This window comes from Hordeum vulgare, chromosome 6H, assembly GCF_904849725.1.
Source record: "Hordeum vulgare subsp. vulgare chromosome 6H, MorexV3_pseudomolecules_assembly, whole genome shotgun sequence".
In the NCBI taxonomy this organism is placed as follows: Eukaryota; Viridiplantae; Streptophyta; class Magnoliopsida; order Poales; family Poaceae; genus Hordeum; species Hordeum vulgare.
In genome coordinates this window covers 9097410-9115053 of record NC_058523.1, presented here as the reverse complement: position 1 = coordinate 9115053, position 17644 = coordinate 9097410, and the positions used below count along the sequence as shown (strand labels likewise).

At 45.6% G+C, this 17644-nt stretch overlaps 2 protein-coding genes across 3 annotated transcripts; one reads left to right on the top strand and one right to left on the bottom strand.

The window, feature by feature from the left end:
- The first annotated feature begins 9773 nt into the window (after nt 1-9773).
- On the top strand, nt 9774-14857 carry LOC123403805 (probable methyltransferase PMT17). The gene is made up of 6 exons (XM_045097721.1): nt 9774-10125; nt 11811-12511; nt 12602-12812; nt 12933-13230; nt 13320-13784; nt 14356-14857. The coding sequence occupies exons 2-6, from the start codon at nt 11816-11818 to the stop codon at nt 14579-14581; spliced, it is 1896 nt and encodes a 631-aa protein (XP_044953656.1). The 5' UTR covers nt 9774-10125; nt 11811-11815; the 3' UTR covers nt 14582-14857.
- A 358-nt stretch (nt 14858-15215) lies between these two features.
- On the bottom strand, nt 15216-17644 carry LOC123403806 (mitochondrial inner membrane protease subunit 1). Of its 2 annotated transcripts, none has more exons than XM_045097723.1 (5): nt 17482-17644; nt 17171-17395; nt 16784-16894; nt 15650-15701; nt 15216-15548 (listed from the first exon to the last, which is right to left on the bottom strand). In XM_045097723.1, the coding sequence occupies exons 1-4, from the start codon at nt 17617-17619 to the stop codon at nt 15660-15662; spliced, it is 516 nt and encodes a 171-aa protein (XP_044953658.1). In that variant the 5' UTR covers nt 17620-17644; the 3' UTR covers nt 15216-15548; nt 15650-15659. The 2 variants fall into 2 exon arrangements, with proteins under 2 accessions (XP_044953658.1, XP_044953657.1); XM_045097722.1 differs by having other exon boundaries at nt 15661-15701.

Here is a 17644-nt window from a genome sequence, read left to right as displayed (position 1 = left end):
AGTAAGAGTGTCGAACCCAACGAGAAGAAGAAGGCTCTGATAAACGGATTTCAGCAAGGTAATAACTGCAAGCACTGAAAGTAGCGGTAACAAGTAATTGTGTAGCGAGGTGAAACGTAGCAAGCAAAGAGTAACAAGTAAGAGGTAGTAGCAACGGTGCAGCAAGTGGCCCAATCCCTTTTGTAACAAGGGACAAGCCTGAACAAAGTCTTATAGGAGGAAAAACGCTCCCGAGGACACACGGGAATTTCTGTCATGCTAGTTTCATCATGTTCATATGATTCGCGTTCGTTACTTTGATAGTTTGATATGTGGGTGGACCGGCGCTTGGGTACAGCCCTTACTTGGACAAGCATCCCACTTATGATTAACCTCTCTCGCAAGCATCCGCAACTACAAAAGAAGAATTAAGACAAAGTCTAACCATATCATTAAACTAGTGGATCCAAATCAGCCCCTCACGAAGCAACGCATAGACTGGGGTTTAAGCTTCTGTCACTCCAGCAACCCATCATCTACTTACTACTTCCCAATGCCTTCCTCTAGGCCCAAATATGGTGAAGTGTTATGTAGTCGACGTGCACATAACACCACTAGAGGAAAAACAACATATAGCATATCAAAATACCGAACGAATATCAAATTCACATGACTATTATCAGCATGACTTATCCCATGTCCTCAGGAACAAAAGTAACTACTCACAAGACATAATCATAATCATGACCATAGGTGCAATGAATAGCATCAAAGATCTGAACATAAACTCTTCCACCAAGTAATCCAACTAGCATCAACTACAAAGAGTAATCAACACTACTAGCAACCTTACAAGTACCAATCGGAGTTGCGAGACGAAGATTGGTTATAAGAGATGAACTAGGGATTGGAGAGGAGATGGTGCTGATGAAGATGTTGATGAAGATGTCTCCCCTCCGACGAGAGGAGTGTTGGTGATGACGATGGCGACGATTTCCCCCTCCGGGAGGGGAATTTCCCCGGCAGGATCGTCATGCCGGAGCTCTAGATTGGATCTGCTCAAGTTCCGCCTCGTGGCGGCGGCGAAACCACGAAAAATCTCCCGACTGATTTTTTCCAGACCAGGACGCTTCATATAGAAAAAGAGGGGGGCTAGTTGGCCTTCAGGTAGCCCACAAGCCTTCCCAGCGCCACTAGGGGGTGGTGGCGGTGGGCAAGCTTGTGGGGCCCTGGTGTCCCCCCTCCGGTAGTTCTTTTGCTCAGTATTTTTAATATATTCCAGAAAAAATCCACGTAAATTTTCAGGGCATTTGGAGATGTGCAAAATAGTGGACTAGGATTTGCTCCTTTTCTAGTCCAGAATTCCAGCTGCCTGAATTCTCCCTCTTCAAATAATCCTTGCAAAATAAGAGAGAAAAGGCATAAATATGGTACCACAAGTAATATAACAGCCCAAGAAGCAATAAATATCAACATGAAAGCATGATGCAAAATGGACGTATCAGGCTTCCTCAAAATTGCCTTAGGTCTTCGTGAGCAAGCAAGTTGGATGCACACCCACTAGTTTTCTTTAAGAGCTTTCACATACTCCTAGCTCTAGTGCATCATTTGTATGGCAATCCCTACTCATTCACGTTGATATCTATTGATGATCATCTCCATAGCTCATTGACATGCCTAGTCAATGTGACCATCTTCTCCTTGTTTGCCTTGCAACCTCCACCACACTCCACACCACTTATAGTGCTAAAACCATGGCTCACGCTCATGTATTGCGTGAGAGTCGAAAAAGTTTGAGAAATTAAAGGTGTGAAAACAATTACTTGGCCAATAACGGGGTTGTGCATGATTTAAATTTGTTGTGCAAGGATGATAGAGCATAGCAAGACTATATGATTTTGTAGGGATACCTTTCTTTTGGCCTTGTTATTTTGAAAGTTCATGATTACCTTGCTAGTTTGCTTGAAGTATTATTGTCTCCACATCAATAGCAAACTATTGTTTTGAATCTAACGGATCTGAACATTCATGTCACATAAGAGGAGTTACAAAGGACATCTATGCTAGGTAGCATGAAAGCATCAAAAATTCATTCTTTATCACTTCCCTACTCGAGGACGAGCAGGAGTTAAGCTTGGGGATGCTTGATACGTCTCCAACGTATCTATAATTTTTGATGGTTCCATGTTATTATCTTGTCAACTTTGGATGTTTTATATACCTTTTATATATTTTTTTGGGACTAACTTATTAATTCAGTGCCAAGTGTCAGTTCCTGTTTTTTCGGTGTTTTTGACTCTTTTCAGATCTGATTTTGGAACGGAGTCCAAACAGAATAAAATCCCCGAAATAAAATTTTCCAGAACAGAAGAAGATCGGGGGACTTGAGGGCCAAGGCAGGGGGCCCACAGGGAGCCCACAAGCCCTGTTGCCGCGGTCAGGGGGCCCGCGACAACCAGGCTTGTGGCCTTCCTGGCGCGCCCCTGCCCTAGCTCTTTGGCCTATAAATTCCCTAAAATCGCAGAAAAAATCAGGGCATCCATGAAAACACTTTTCCGTCGCCGCAAGCTTCCGTTTCCGCGAGATCTCATCTGGAGACCCTTCCCGGTGCCCTGCCGGAGGGGACTTTGGAGTTGGAGGGCTTCTACATCAACATCATCGCCTCTCCAATGACTCGTGAGTAGTCCACTTCAGACCTACGGGTCCGTAGTTAGTAGCTATATGGCTTCTTCTCTCTCTTGGATCTTCAATACAAAGTTCTCCATGATCTTCATGGAGATCTATACGACGTAATCCTCTTTGGTGGTGTGTTTGTCGAGATCCGATGAATTGTGGATTTGTTATCAGATTATCTATGAATTATATTTGAGTCTTTGATGATTTCTTATATGCATGATTTGATATCCTTGTAAGTCTCTCCGAGTCTTGGGTTTTGTTTGGCCAACTAGATCTATGATTCTTGCAATGGGAGAAGTGCTTGGTTTTGGGTTCATACCGTGCGGTGACCTTTCCGAGTGACAGAAGGGGCAGCAAGGCACGCATCGTGTTGTTGCCATAAAGGGTAACAAGATGGGCTTTCATCATACATTTGAGATTGTCCATCTACATCATGTCATCTTGCTTAAGGAGTTACTCTGTTCTTATGAACTTAATACACTAGATGCATGATGGATAGCGGTCGACGTGTGGAGTAATAGTAGTAGATGCAGAAAGTATCGGTCTACTTGTTTTGGACATGATGCCTATAGATATAATCATTGCCTTAGATAATGTCATGACTTTGCGCGGTTCTATCAATTGCTTGACAGTAATTCGTTCACCGACCGTCTACTTGCTTTCATGAGAGAAGCCCCTAGTGAACACTACGGCCCCTGGGTCTATTCACAACTATCGTCTCCACTTTCACTTTTACTTTGCTTTGTTTACTTTTTGCTTTCAGTTCTCACTTTGCAAACAATCTATAAGGGATTGACAACCCCTTCATAGCGTTGGGTGCAAGCTCTTTGTGTTTGTGCAGGTACTTGTGACTTGACGCGATCCTCCTACTGGATCGATATCTTGGTTCTCAAACTGAGGGAAATACTTACCGCCGCTGTGCTACATCACCCTTTCCTCTTCAAGGGAACACCAACGCAAGGCTCCAAGGCCGCGGGGAAATCCTTTGCATATTTGCCAAGGAAGTCCCTATAGCCGTAGACCGTAGTAGAAGGATTCCTGGCGCCGTTGCCAAGGAAGGTCTATTGACGCAGTAGCGGAGAGCACTCTATCTTTTGTGTCAAACAATTTACAAAGACTATGGTATAATTGTTTAGTCCAGAGTACTCGAGAGCACCCAATGTGCAGGGCACTCGGAGGATTTTGGAGAAAATAAAGCTAATGGGTTTCTAGACATGGTTGGTTCTATCGATTCCATGCACGGTAAGTGGAAGAATTGTCATGCATCATGGCATGGATAATTCAATGGATGTAACAAGGATGTCACCATCCTTCTTGAGGGCCTTACCAATAGGGAAACATGGATAATTCAACGGATTTAACAAGGATGTCACCATCATTCTTGAGGGCCTTACCAATAGGGAAACATGGGTTCATCATGCATATTTGAGGATGCGTGGATCTTGCAATGACATAATGTACTCAATCGGTCACCTCTTTTTGTGAAGTTAGCCAATGGGAAGTTCCACCAGCGACCTTCCAAGCAAATCGGCGCACATATAACTATGGGTACTCTCACTAGTAGAAAAAGGGTCTTTCGGCCGAGGGCCGAAAGACCATTAGTCCCGGTGCAAACCAAAACCGGGACCAATGCCAGGCATTGGTCCCGGTTCGGTTTGCCGGGGCATTGATCCCGGTTTGGTCCATTACGAGAACAGTAATTTTAATCATTATGACACTACATCGACAACTTCTCGTTCATTTCCTGATAGCAACGGGAATTAATATAGAACTCCTTTATTCATTTCCTTTTCTTGGCAGGGCTTGGAAATGGTTCACGTCAAGACTCGGGGTAATTGGAAGCCAGAGCTTACATTTAAACAAATAAATGTAAGTAACTACTAGCTAGATTCGCGCATCTCTTTATTCTAGTTTCAATACCATTACAATTCTTGATTATGTTTTTGATTGAACTCTGTTCTCGTAAAGTGCTTGAGGCAGGAATACAGGAACAATTTATGTGGATACTATGTTTGCGAGTTCATTCGCCAGACGACCCATGCGAAGGGCAAAAACCGGGACCTCAAAAAAATTGAAGTACGATAAACAATACTCACAACTTTATTTTATTACCGTGAATTGTGTTCGGTTTCATTAATATATATATTGACCCATTCTTTAAATTAGATTGAACGGTTGCGGGACGATCTTCTACCACAGGAACGTATACGAGCAATTCAAGAGGAAATTGCCGGATTCTTTGATGTAGAGGTCCTAGATCCCACGGGAGAATACTATTGCCATTCGATGGAAAATATATGAAATGATATAGTGTAAAAAAGATGCATATGTGCATGTAACTCGTGTCTACATTTTGTAAGTACGTTCGACAAAGCACGACGGATGAGATGCATATTGTAATATATTCGTGATGATGTGCAATGTAGTTGTTCCTTTATTGGTGTGTATGTGCAATCCAATTTAGTGCAAAACAAAAATTAAAAAATGCCCAAAACAAATAAATGGGAAAATAGGGGGCAGCAAAATAGCCCCATCCAATTTAGTGCAAAACCCTAAACCCAAAAATTGCTCAAAAAAACAGCGAAGAAATAGCCCAGGTTCGTAATACGAACCGGGACTAATACCCCTCCCCCCATCGCTCCCAGCCCCGCCATGTGGAAGGCCATTAGCCCCGGTTCGGGGCCGAACCGGGGCTAGCATTAGTCCTGGTTATTAGTCCCGTTTCGTGAACCGGTACTAACGGCCCAACCGAACCGGGGCTAAATGCCCTTTTTCTACTAGAGCCTCTTGTGGATGAGATCTATCCGAAGTGGGATACTTTCATGAAGTCAATCTCAATCCCTCGAGGTAAGACATAATTTTATTTTCACAATGCTCAAGAGACAGCAAGAAAATATGTGGAGATGGCTTTTGGGATTTTGCAATCCCAGTTTGCTATTGTGCGAGGAATGACTAGATTTTGGGATCAAGAGAACCTTTGTCACATCATTAGTGCTTGTGTGATCATGCAAAACATGATTATTGAAAATGAGCGTGGGCAAAATTTGGATTACACCTTCTATGACCTCATGGGAATACAACATTCGATCGAGAAGAAGGCAAGACCGAATCATGCGCTTCATGGAGGTGTACCATGAGATTAGTGAGTTTGATACGTACAATGATCTTCAAAAAGATATCATGGAGGGGTGGTGGACATGGCATGAGGAACAAGCCTCCTAGTTTCATCCTATGTTTGCTATATCGTGCAAGAGCTTTGTTGTATTTGTCTTGCATTTCATGTTGTGATTGATGAATTGTGTAATGCTTTGATGTTGTGGATTTATGAGATTGTTGTTAAGTTTGTTTATGGATTAGTTTAGGGATGGGTTTGATTCAAATATGTGATGTTCTTGGCTGTTGTTATGCTGTTGTTGCATGGCTGGCCTATTTTTACATCATCTATTGAAGCGGCTGCCATGCGACTGCCTATTTTACATCATCTCTATTGCACTTGGATGTTTTTTATGATGTATATTTTATTCCAACCATTTTTTGGTGGTGTAAAATACATCATTGATTGGAGATGATTTAATTGTCTACAAATGGATGCGGTGACTTTGCTTAATTGAAAACTAAATGCATTGATGAGATCTCTTTCTCGGAGTTGAATGTGCAAAAATTTAAACGATTCATAGAGTAAGATTTCTCATATGCGCCAACACATTGCAACACATTCAGAGGAGATCATTCGCAGCATCTAGAGAAAATGGAGATGTCGTCGTAGGCTGGTGCTCTCCTCTTGTTCCGCCAGTCCAATTACCTCCTCCTCGTCGGTGAGTTCTCTCGAGTCTAGGGCCCGATCGAGGTGACATTACACATAGCCATAGGGCATTCTCTCCATGTGTTTGTTGGGGAACGTCGCATGGAAAACAAAAATTTTCCTACGCGCACGAAGACCTATCATGGTGATGTCCATCTACGAGAGGGGATGTGTGATCTACGTACCCTTGTAGATCGTACAGCAGAAGCGTTAGTGAACGCGGTTGATGTAGTGGAACGTCCTCACGTCCCTCGATCCGCCCCGCGAACTATTCCGCGATCAGTCCCACGATCTAGTGCCGAACGGACGGCACCTCCGCGTTCAGCACACGTACAGCTCGACGATGATCTCGGCCTTCTTGATCCAGCAAGAGAGACGGAGAGGTAGAAGAGTTCTCCGGCAGCGTGACGGCGCTCCGGAGGTTGGTGATGATCTCGTCTCAGCAGGGCTCCGCCCGAGCTCCGCAGAAACGCGATCTAGAGGTAAAACCGTGGAGATATGTGGTCGGGCTGCCGTGGCAAAGTTGTCTCAAATCAGCCCTAGAACCTCACTATATATAGGAGGGAGAGGGGGAGCCTTGCCTTGGGGTCCAATAACCCCCAAGGGGCGGCCGAGCCAAGGGGGGAAGGTCTCCCCCCCTAAAGCGAGTCCTACTTGGTTTGGAAGGTGGAGTCCTTCTTCCCTTTCCCACCTCCTCCTTTTTTTTCTCTTTGATTTTTCTCCCAATGCGCATAGGCCTCTTTTGGGATGTCCCACCAGCCCACTAAGGGCTGGTGCGGCACCCCCAACACCTATGGGCTTCCCCGGGGTGGGTGCCCCCCCCCCCCCCCCCCGGAACCCATTCGTCATTCCCGGTACATTCCCGGTAACTCTGAAAACCTTCCGGTAATCAAATGAGGTCATCCTATATATCAATCTTCGTTTCCGGACCATTCTGGAAACCCTCGTGATGTCCGTGATCTCATCCGGGACTCCGAACAACATTCGGTAACCAACCATATAACTCAAATACGCATAAAACAACGTCGAACCTTAAGTGTGCAGACCCTGCGGGTTCGAGAACTATGTAGACATGACCCGAGAGACTCCTCGGTCAATATCCAATAGCGGGACCTGGATGCCCATATTGGATCCTACATATTCTACGAAGATCTTATCGTTTGAACCTCAGTGCCAAGGATTCATATAATCCCGTATGTCATTCCCTTTGTCCTTCGGTATGTTACTTGCCCGAGATTCGATCGTCAGTATCCGTATACCTATTTCAATCTCGTTTACCGGCAAGCCTCTTTACTCGTTCCGTAATACAAGATCCCGCAACTTACACTAAGTCACATTGCTTGCAAGGCTTGTGTGTGATGTTGTATTACCGAGTGGGCCCTGAGATACCTCTCCGTCACATGGAGTGACAAATCCCAGTCTTGATCCATACTAACTCAACGAACACCTTCGGAGATACCTGTAGAGCATCGTTATAGTCACCCAGTTACGTTGCGACGTTTGATACACACAAAGTATTCCTCCGGTGTTAGTAAGTTCTATGATCTCATGGTCATAGGAATAAATACTTGACACGCAGAAAACAGTAGCAATAAAATGACACGATCAACATGCTACGTCTATTAGTTTGGGTCTAGTCCATCACGTGATTCTCCTAATGACGTGATCCAGTTATCAAGCAACAACACCTTGTTCATAATCAGAATACACTGACTATCGTTGATCAACTGGCTAGCCAACTAGAGGCTTGCTAGGGACAGTGTTTTGTCTATGTATCCACACATGTATATAAGTCTTCATTCAATACAATTATAGCATTGGTAATAAACGATTATCTTGATATAGGAATTATAATAATAACTTTATTTATTATTGCCTCTAGGGCATAATTCCAACAGTGTTGTGATGACCTCACGAGGAAATTTGTTTCATGGATTTCGCAGAAAAGGGGGAGATCTCCTTGAACCCCTATTCGTGAGGGATTCTTTAACAAAAAGGAGGAACATGTCGCCACTGCGTCTGCCTTTTGCTGCCGTTCCTTTTCTCTTTTCAGAGACCATGCCACCACTCTTTCTTCAAAGTTATATGCCTGCTGAGGGTAACCTAGCAAGTTCATGCAAATGTGCGACGCATGTATGATGCTACGGTTCTGAATCTATATTTGGATGTTGTTCACATCCAAAATTAGGGAACTCCAATCGCTGCCTCTGACAAGTTCACGTGAAAATCAATAGCGACGCAATAGATAAAGAACAAGAAGAAAATGGAAAAAATCAAAAGTGAGGGAGCACTTTAGATATCAATTGCTCGATCGGTGATCTTTGCGATGGAGGCAAGCAATACCGTCATTTGGTGCGACAATGTTAGACCCACTCTTCTAGTGCCATTGTCTCCTCATGTAATTTAAACCACCAACAAATACGCATTGGCAATATGTCTATTTGGAAAAACCACGACCTTGTTTTCCAAGTTATAGATCAAAACGGATGGGAAATATGGATATGTTCATTGCGCCGACACGGTTCTTTCGAGCATGGCATGATGATGATGAACCGGGTACCCTTCCCATTGACAGCGAATGCAACACGTATAATTTTTTCCCAAGTGAGAAAAAAAGGGAAAAAACTATAGCATGTTGGGGAGCAAAAATGGATGGTGGTGAACCTCTCGCCCAAACACATGCATGCGTGGTGGTGCTTGACGTCCCTCCATTGACCAAATCATGTCCACTCCATGAGGGCAAAAACCAAGGAAGGAGAGGGGGGGAGCGAAACAAGAGCCTCATAGGGGTTAAATAAAGGAATAGCTCAAACGAAGAGCCTTTTGGTTCTACCCACCCTCCTTGTGTGGCAAGCAGGCACGAAGGCATCGTCGTGGACGGGGCGGGCGAAGCTGCCCAGATCAATGGTAGATCAGGCAAGGCGACAGGGCGAAACCGCGGGGGCGACACCGAGAGGGAACGGGATCTTTGCCTTGGTGAAGGTAATCATCCATCTATCCGTCGGAGCCGCCATTGTGTCCGTCGTCCTCTTTTAATCGCGTGGGGTGCTCGTGCGTTTGTTGCAATCTTGATGAAAAATTCAAGTAGTTTTCGCAGTTGTTTGCTGCAATCTTGATGAAAAATTCAAATAGTTTTCGCAGTTGTTTGCTGCAATCTTGATGAAAAATTCAAGTAGTTTTGGCAGTTGTTTGCTGCAATCTTGATGAAAAAATCAAGTAGTTTTCGCAGTTGTTTGCTGTAATCTTGATGAAAAATTCAAGTAGTTTTCGCAGTTGTTTTGCTGCAATTTTGATGAAAAATTCAAGTAGTTTTCGCAGTTGTTTGCTGCAATCTTGATGAAAAATTCAAGTAGTTTTCGTCCCAACAATCCCCTTTTCGCTCCACCACCCCCGTTTTTATTCCCCATTGTCGGCAGGCCCCGACTTTGGGTGGTGTTTGGCATCGCACCACTCACTTCACTCCCCGGAGTGCTTCTCAGGCTCTCAGCTCATCTCGGGGTGGTGCTCGCCTGCCCGCCCCATTCGCCGTCGGTCCATAAATACAAGGACCGGACGGAGCTCGGGCGGGCTCACCGGAGACGGACCGTGCCGCGACTCCGCTCCTCCTTCTCCTTCTTCCGTCCCGGCGCGCTCCCTCCTGCCGAGGTGGTCTGGCTTCTTCACGACAGGTCTGCCGGCTTGCCCTGCTCTTTCTTCCTTTCTTTCTTGTTATAATACGGTGGGTCGTGCGCGGTGCCGGCGGCGACTGGATCCGATGCTCCGGCGGGCGGTGGCTCCGCCTCGCCATTTTCTTGCTTTGCCTTCTTCTTGTACGTAAGCGCTCTACTAGGATTCGATTCACGTGCGTCCTGTCCATTCCGGCGCTTGGACCGGCCCTCCTCCTCCTCCTTCCATCCCGTCTCCCTCCGTCACGGGCATCCGCTGGGGTGGTTCCTCTGCCCACCACCCGCCCAGATCTGCTCCGTCCCCGTCCCGTTGGTTGCGATTCCGCTTTCCTTGTCCGCCTGCGCTCCCCGATCCGATTCCCCCGCCCCGAATCTTACCAGGTTCGCGCTCATGTCCGTGATCGATTCGTGCCCCTGCTCTGTCTTGTTCGTTTGTCGGTGGCCGGCCTGCCGGAGGTCGGGGACGCCGCCGGGGCAGCCGTGTGGCGCGGACGAGAGAGAGAGAGAGAGAGAGGGAGAGAGCACCCTGCTCCATGCAATGCGCGAGGAAATTCTTCATGGATTGAGATCGAGATTCAGACAGTTTTCACTTCTTGTGCTCTGCTTTTGTGCCTTTTTCTTTCTTTTTTGCGAATATGCTTTCGTGCTCCTGCATGTGCTTCAAGTCTTGCTGTGTATTTCTCTCTTAGATTTGTTGTCCTGTTTATTACCAAAGTTCAGATGCGCAAACCAAATACTTCATTACTTACCCTAAGCACCCAAAAATTTCGCTGCAACTTTCTGAAAAATATACCCAACCCAATCTCCTGCTACAATTCATGCACTTGCCTGCCTGTGTCGTATTCACGCCAAAAATTTACTCATACACGCTCCCCTTCACAGATTTTACTGATTTTTTTTTGTGTGCACATATATTTAAGCCGGTGTAATCTTCTGCCCTGCAATGCAATGCAATACTGTTATTTCTCACAATTTTCTGTCTATGTATGTTCTGTCAGGAAAACAGAGCTTTGTCTCTCATGTTCTGAATTTCCTCTTTTCCTTGAATTTTGCTTCACGGTTCATTGCAATTTCAATTGTATTTCTGCGGCTGTTGTTGATCATCTTTCAAGTTTGTTTTTGTACTAGCATTTGAGCCCTTTCCATCATTTACTGTCAAATTGTGGAACTCCTTTCACAGTTCAAATGACCATATGATTCACTGTGTCCAGTAGTCGGGGTTTTAGGTTTGCTTACAGCACTAGTACACTTCTCTTACACCTACTGAGGACTTGTGTTTCTGCTTTTTAGGTCGGTGTAAATTTCGCCTTCTCTAATTTTTTTTTGTTCCTATGATCTGTCAGCCTTTGTAATTTGCGCCTATGTTCTGTTACAATGCCTGATGATGTTAACTGTAGCTCCCTTTGCTTAGAACTGTAATTACTGTGGTAACACATCCATTTTCATTGTCTGTGTTGGGTAATTTCATGTCCTTATTCCTTAGCACACAGATGTAAATGACTGCTGTGTGTGTGCGCGTGCACGTGTTTTACCGTCCTCTAGTAACTGAGTTGTTTGCTTTAATTGTTTCAGCGCAAACGACCATGACTTAATGTTCACAATACTTGTCTGCTTTGTCTCTAATAGTCAGTGCGTTTTCTCTAAATGCTCACACTGTACTAACACTCGCTCATTCTCCAAATTTGCAGGAGCCATGGCTAAAGATTACCCAGCATCTCCTAAAGCCCAGCATCTGCAAGAATCCAAGAAGCAGCGTCTCACCTACATACTTGTGGTGAGCGCTCTCTGTGTTGCCTTCTACGTGCTCGGCGCATGGCAGAACACCACCATGCCGAATCCTGTCAGTGATTCGGCAATCAGCCGAGTTGACTGTGATCCCGTGGCGCGGAGAGACAGCTCGGTGCCGTCCTTTGCGTCTGCGTCTGAGAATGTACTCGATTTTGATGCGCACCACCAGCTGAACCTCAGTAGCACTGAGTCCGTGTTGCAGCAGTTCCCTGCATGCCCGCTCAATCAGAGTGAGTACACGCCATGCGAGGACCGGAAACGTGGCCGCCTGTTCGACCGTGATATGCTGATATACCGTGAGAGGCACTGCCCTGGAAAGGACGAGCAGATCCGATGCCTCATTCCAGCGCCACCAAAGTACAAGAACCCCTTCAGGTGGCCGGAGAGCAGGGACTTTGCTTGGTTTGACAATATCCCTCACAAGGAGCTCAGCATTGAGAAGGCCGTGCAGAACTGGATCCGAGTGGAAGGAAACAAGTTCCGGTTCCCCGGCGGTGGCACTATGTTTCCACATGGTGCTGATGCTTACATTGATGAGATCAGTAAACTCATCTCATTATCAGATGGGAGGATCAGGACGGCGATCGACACAGGCTGCGGGGTAAGAGAAGAAATATGTTGTTGGAGAAATCTTCTAGACTTCAGGGTTTATGTATGTCGTTATGATGCTGATGCTTTTGTGTTATTGAAGGTTGCTAGCTTTGGGGCTTACTTGCTGAAGAGGGACATCATTGCCATGTCGTTTGCACCGAGGGACACACACGAAGCTCAGGTGCAATTTGCACTGGAACGCGGCGTACCTGCCATCCTCGGGGTTATGGGATCACTACGGTTGCCTTATCCATCTAGGGCATTTGATTTGGCTCATTGTTCACGTTGTCTGATTCCTTGGGGAGGACATGGTGAGCACTTCATACATCTGAAATTTCTTCAATATATAGCTTATCCTTAGCTTTTTCAAGCTGTTCTTGTGTAAAAGTGAACTGCCTGTTTGACTGAAGTTATAAATAAAAAATCGTTAGATGGACTGTACCTTGCCGAGATCGACAGAATTCTAAGGCCAGGGGGCTACTGGATTCACTCGGGCCCTCCAATCAACTGGAGGACACACCACAATGGGTGGCAGAGGACCGAGGAAGACCTCAAGCGGGAGCAAGACAAGATTGAGGATGTTGCGAGGAGCCTTTGCTGGAATAAGGTGGCCGAGAAGGAGGATCTCTCCATCTGGCAGAAGCCCAAGAACCACCTTGAGTGTGCCGACGTAAAAAAGAAGTATAAGATACCCCATATCTGCAAGAGTGACAACCCTGATGCTGCCTGGTATTAAGTTGCTTCTTGAACTTTTATCATACCGTTGGTAATTATCTGTCTGTCTTGCTCTGAATTTTTTATCATACTGTTTTGTATAGGTACAAGAAGATGGAATCCTGCCTTACTCCATTGCCTGAAGTAAGCAATCAGGGATCGATCGCTGGCGGAGAGGTTGCGAGATGGCCAAAGAGGGCATTCACGGTGCCCCCAAGGGTTAAGAGGGGCACGATTCCGGGGATAGATGCAAACAAGTTTGAGGAGGACATGAAGTTGTGGGAGAAGAGGTTGACGTACTACAAACGCACGACACCCATAGCACAGGGGCGGTACAGGAATGTGATGGACATGAACGCGAACTTGGGCGGTTTCGCCGCTTCCCTGGTTAAGTACCCCGTGTGGGTGATGAACGTCGTCCCGGTCAATTCAGACAAAGACACCCTCGGAGCAATTTACGAGCGAGGGTTCATCGGCACTTACCAGGACTGGTGTGAAGCCTTCTCGACGTATCCGAGAACCTACGACCTTTTGCACGCCGACAGTTTGTTCAGCATCTACCAGGACAGGTAAGGAAACATGCATGTCTCGGTATCTATTTTAGTTATTAGTGATCCTTGATCAGTTTCATTTGCGTTTACTCTATTGATCCATCACGGTGCCATTACAAAGTGTGTTTTAGTTATGTTGTGGAGTCTGTTACTGATTCTGAGAAGATATTTTAGTAGTCGCTCTGTATCATTTTCCATCCCATGTAGAGAGGAACTGAAAGTAAATATTGCCAGAGAGATAATCAGAACCATGTTCACCGCACATTAAGTGATATAATTAAAAAGAAAATTATATACTTTAAAAGAGAAAATGAACAGGAGCACAACCTAGTAATAAATGGAAACAAACAGTGGCATGGTCCTTTTGTCCTTGGCAGGCAATTACTTTGCTCACGGCTATGGTCTCACAGTATAGTTTTGCTGTTTATACTAGTGTCCTTGTAACATGAGATCATGGTTTAAATGCAAGAACTTATATGCAGATCTGAGACCATTATTGCCAGCAACTGTCGAGCTAAGACTGTAGCAAACTTAGTATTAGAGCGCAGACCCTAAGCAAAATAACTGACATTCTTGGTGAACTTTGCAGGTGCGACATAACCGACATCCTCCTGGAGATGGACAGGATACTGAGGCCCGAGGGCACGGCGATCATCCGCGACACGGTCGACGTGCTCACCAAGGTCCAGGCCATCGGCAATCGGATGCGGTGGGACAGCCGCATCCTGGACCACGAGGACGGGCCCTTCAACCCGGAGAAGGTCCTGGTGGCGGTCAAGACGTACTGGACGGCGGACCCGTCGGAGCACAGCTGAGCTGCAGCTCTCCGAACTCAGAAATGGCTTGCGCGGTAACCGGCCGTGATGGTGATGATCGTGTCGGTTTCGCCATCTCAGTGTGTGTTTGTGTGTGTAGTAAGCAGTGCGCTTGTTTCTCTCGCCTTTTTTTGTCTAATTCTTTGTAGTTCGGGTCGAAATGAAAAACCAGAAAAATACGTCGAACAGAGCATAGGTTTTATTTAGCTTGTACGAACAGAGATTGCTACTATGTACTACTACCAAGATTGACTAACTGGAAAAAATAGGTCTTTACCGGGTGTGCTTATGTAGTTAAATCACCTACCAGTCTACGCCGAAAACGGGTTCAGAAATTCCTGGCAACAAACTCAGCAATGGTGCAATTTTGGCGATAATCTCACCATGTTACCAGGGAGTGCTCGAGTACATGTGTTGGCAGATTTTAGATTCAAATATTTAACAAATTAGAATGATGCTTCACATGGCCTGAAAAATGCAATACGGAATTTTACCGTGTTCCACTATATGAAATAGGGAAAGGAATCTGACGCATACTGCCATTGTTCACTGGCCTTTTTTCTTCCAAAGTAACTTGGCTCTGCTCAAATGGCTTCAACTTGAATAATCACTCATCCACCATAACACTCACCGATAACACAATTCATCTGGCCTAAAATGGCCTTGATAATAAGAAAATGTTACAATGCACAACTGATCAAGCTTTGGTCCAGGAGAATGACAAGTTTAATACAATCTCAACGTCAAGATGATAGCCCATCAGCCATGCCTGGAACTTGTACATTCATCAGGTTAGTTCACTTTACAAGTATCACAGACCATAAGTTACAACATGAGACACAACAATTGAATCATGCCATAGATTCGCTGAACGTGGCTTCTGGGGAGGCAAGGACCAAAATTGTGAAGCACCAAAACTGTGAAGCGTCAAATGGTACGCATCAAGATGCACCAACTAATGTGGGGCCTGAATTCGATGGTTGTGGAAAAATGGCAAAGGTAAATTAACGTGCAAAAAAGGGATGATCAGGAATTTTGAAACCAGTAGGTAACAAGAATTCAATTTACATGTGTCTTACTAGTTTGAATCAATCGAACCAATCCTTGTCGGTGGCCAAATCTGAGAAGAAAAAACCCTGTCAGTACTCACACTTTGACCAGCAAGAAAACACGAGTGACAATATCCAAGGAGGATGGCCCCCAATACTCATGTTGATGCTGCCGCATATCACATTTGGTTAATGCATTAACAAAATAGTTGCGGGAACTGGAATCGGACCCCTAAACCTTAGGTTTGCTGATTGCTAACATAAACAAGTAGTCCCCCCGTTCCAAAATAAGTGTCGTGATTTTAGTTCAATTTGAGTGAGTAAACACTAAACATTGTTCCAACTACAAGATGATGCGAAATTAAATTTTATGGCTTATGAGTTTCAAATGAAATTACATTGATATCTAGTGCGTCTTCAACAAAGACAATGCAGTAGCTAAATAACATTGTTAACTCATAAAATAAAATTTTCCAGTTCAAACAAGCACTCATTTAATCTCTGGTTTTATCCTGGTAGTTTTGTCCAGCTTAGAAAAAGGCCTAATAGACAGAGGATGGCTTGGTATCTAAAAAAAATCTAAGCAGGCGTCAGTGTTCCTGGTAAATTTTATTAAATAACAATTGTGATATTATTAATGGCAATATTTCCCCCCCACGCGTAACTGGAAGGAGAATTTCTTTAGTGCTGCTAAATCAACCAAAACATAAAGTACTCAATTACCTAACTGTTCATTATGTTGGGGCCTAGATCAATAGTACTTTCATAATATGACTCAGCACATGTCTGCTGTACATGATAATAATTAGTCAAATTTGGTCAATATTGCAGACCATAGTAAATAAACCTGGAAACATACAAAGACACTGAACCACTTGAAACTCTGTTTTGGCCAATAAAATAGTACCATTAATTGCCCTAATATTCCCATCATGTAATGAAAATATAACATGACAGTTTCAGTTTAAAAACCAGTTACACAAATATTGAAGTTCAACACCATCACTGGTTACATGTTTAGACGCCAAATCAACTGAAACTGTAGGTATAAATCTTACAACAGGGCACAGAACCACACCAAAGCTTCATCGGGCTTTTACTAAGCTATATAAGAAGGAGGAAGCAAAACAGAGAAGTTAGTTAGTCAACATACCCGATAGGACATCTTCCCTTTTACGAGACCGTAAGGCACCGGTCCAAACTGTCTCGAGTCCTTGGATGCGTAAATATTGTCACCCTGCACCCAAATATGACCTTGTGGTACCTAAAATCATACAGTCATCATCAGGCGTCTATCCGATCATACCCCTCATCCAAAAACACCATCAGCGATTCTTGTAGCACCAATTCTGATACTGGTCCGATACCAAATCTAGGAAATCTGAAATCATGAGCCTACCATATCTAGTTTGCAGAATAACAGCATCGATTTCTTGGAAACCGAATCTAGTTTGTGAAGGAAGCTCGTGATAGCTTCGGAGTTGACACCGTGAGATTCAACCCAATCCGGTGCTCTAGCCTAGCGGCCTGCTCGACTCACCACGACGGTCTTGGAGGCGTCGGTGTTGCCGGCGTCGACGGGGTAGGTGACGGCGTCGCCCTCCATGCCGAGCACGCGCTTGATGACGACCTTGCGCGGGTCCTCCGGGGAGACGAGGAGCACGACGTCCCCCGGCCCCACCCGCCCGTACCGCGGGCTCACCTTGTCGCTCAGCAGCACGTCCCCCGCCATGTTCAGCGCCGGCAGCATGCTGGGGCCCCGCGGCTGCGACGAGAGAGCGCGTCAGTGCATCGCGAGAGAGAGAGAGAGAGGGAGGGAGGGGGGGAAGAGAGGGGAGGGAGGGCGCGTACGAGGACGACGCCGAGGACGTGCTCGCTGACGACGTGGACGGCGCAGAGGCCCTGCGCGACCAGCAGGCCGCCGGAGATGGCCTCCCCGGCGATCTGGCGCCACGGGATGCCGGCGAGGCGCCGCACGAAACCGGACATGGCGGCGGCGGCGAGAGGGGAGGAG

Excerpts from the sequence above, each read along its gene's own strand:
- LOC123403805 (XM_045097721.1), top strand. The coding sequence starts at position 11,816 with ATGGCTAAAGATTACCCAGCATCTCCTAAAGCCCAGCATCTGCAAGAA. Across the intron at positions 12,813-12,932 it reads GATTCCTTGGGGAGGACATG|ATGGACTGTACCTTGCCGAG; the intron begins GTGAGCACTTCA and ends AAAAATCGTTAG. Across the intron at positions 13,231-13,319 it reads GACAACCCTGATGCTGCCTG|GTACAAGAAGATGGAATCCT; the intron begins GTATTAAGTTGC and ends TGTTTTGTATAG.
- LOC123403806 (XM_045097723.1), bottom strand. The coding sequence starts at position 17,619 with ATGTCCGGTTTCGTGCGGCGCCTCGCCGGCATCCCGTGGCGCCAGATC. Across the intron at positions 17,396-17,481 it reads ACGTCCTCGGCGTCGTCCTC|CCGCGGGGCCCCAGCATGCT; the intron begins GTACGCGCCCTC and ends CTCTCGTCGCAG. Across the intron at positions 16,895-17,170 it reads ACGCCTCCAAGACCGTCGTG|GTACCACAAGGTCATATTTG; the intron begins GTGAGTCGAGCA and ends GTATGATTTTAG.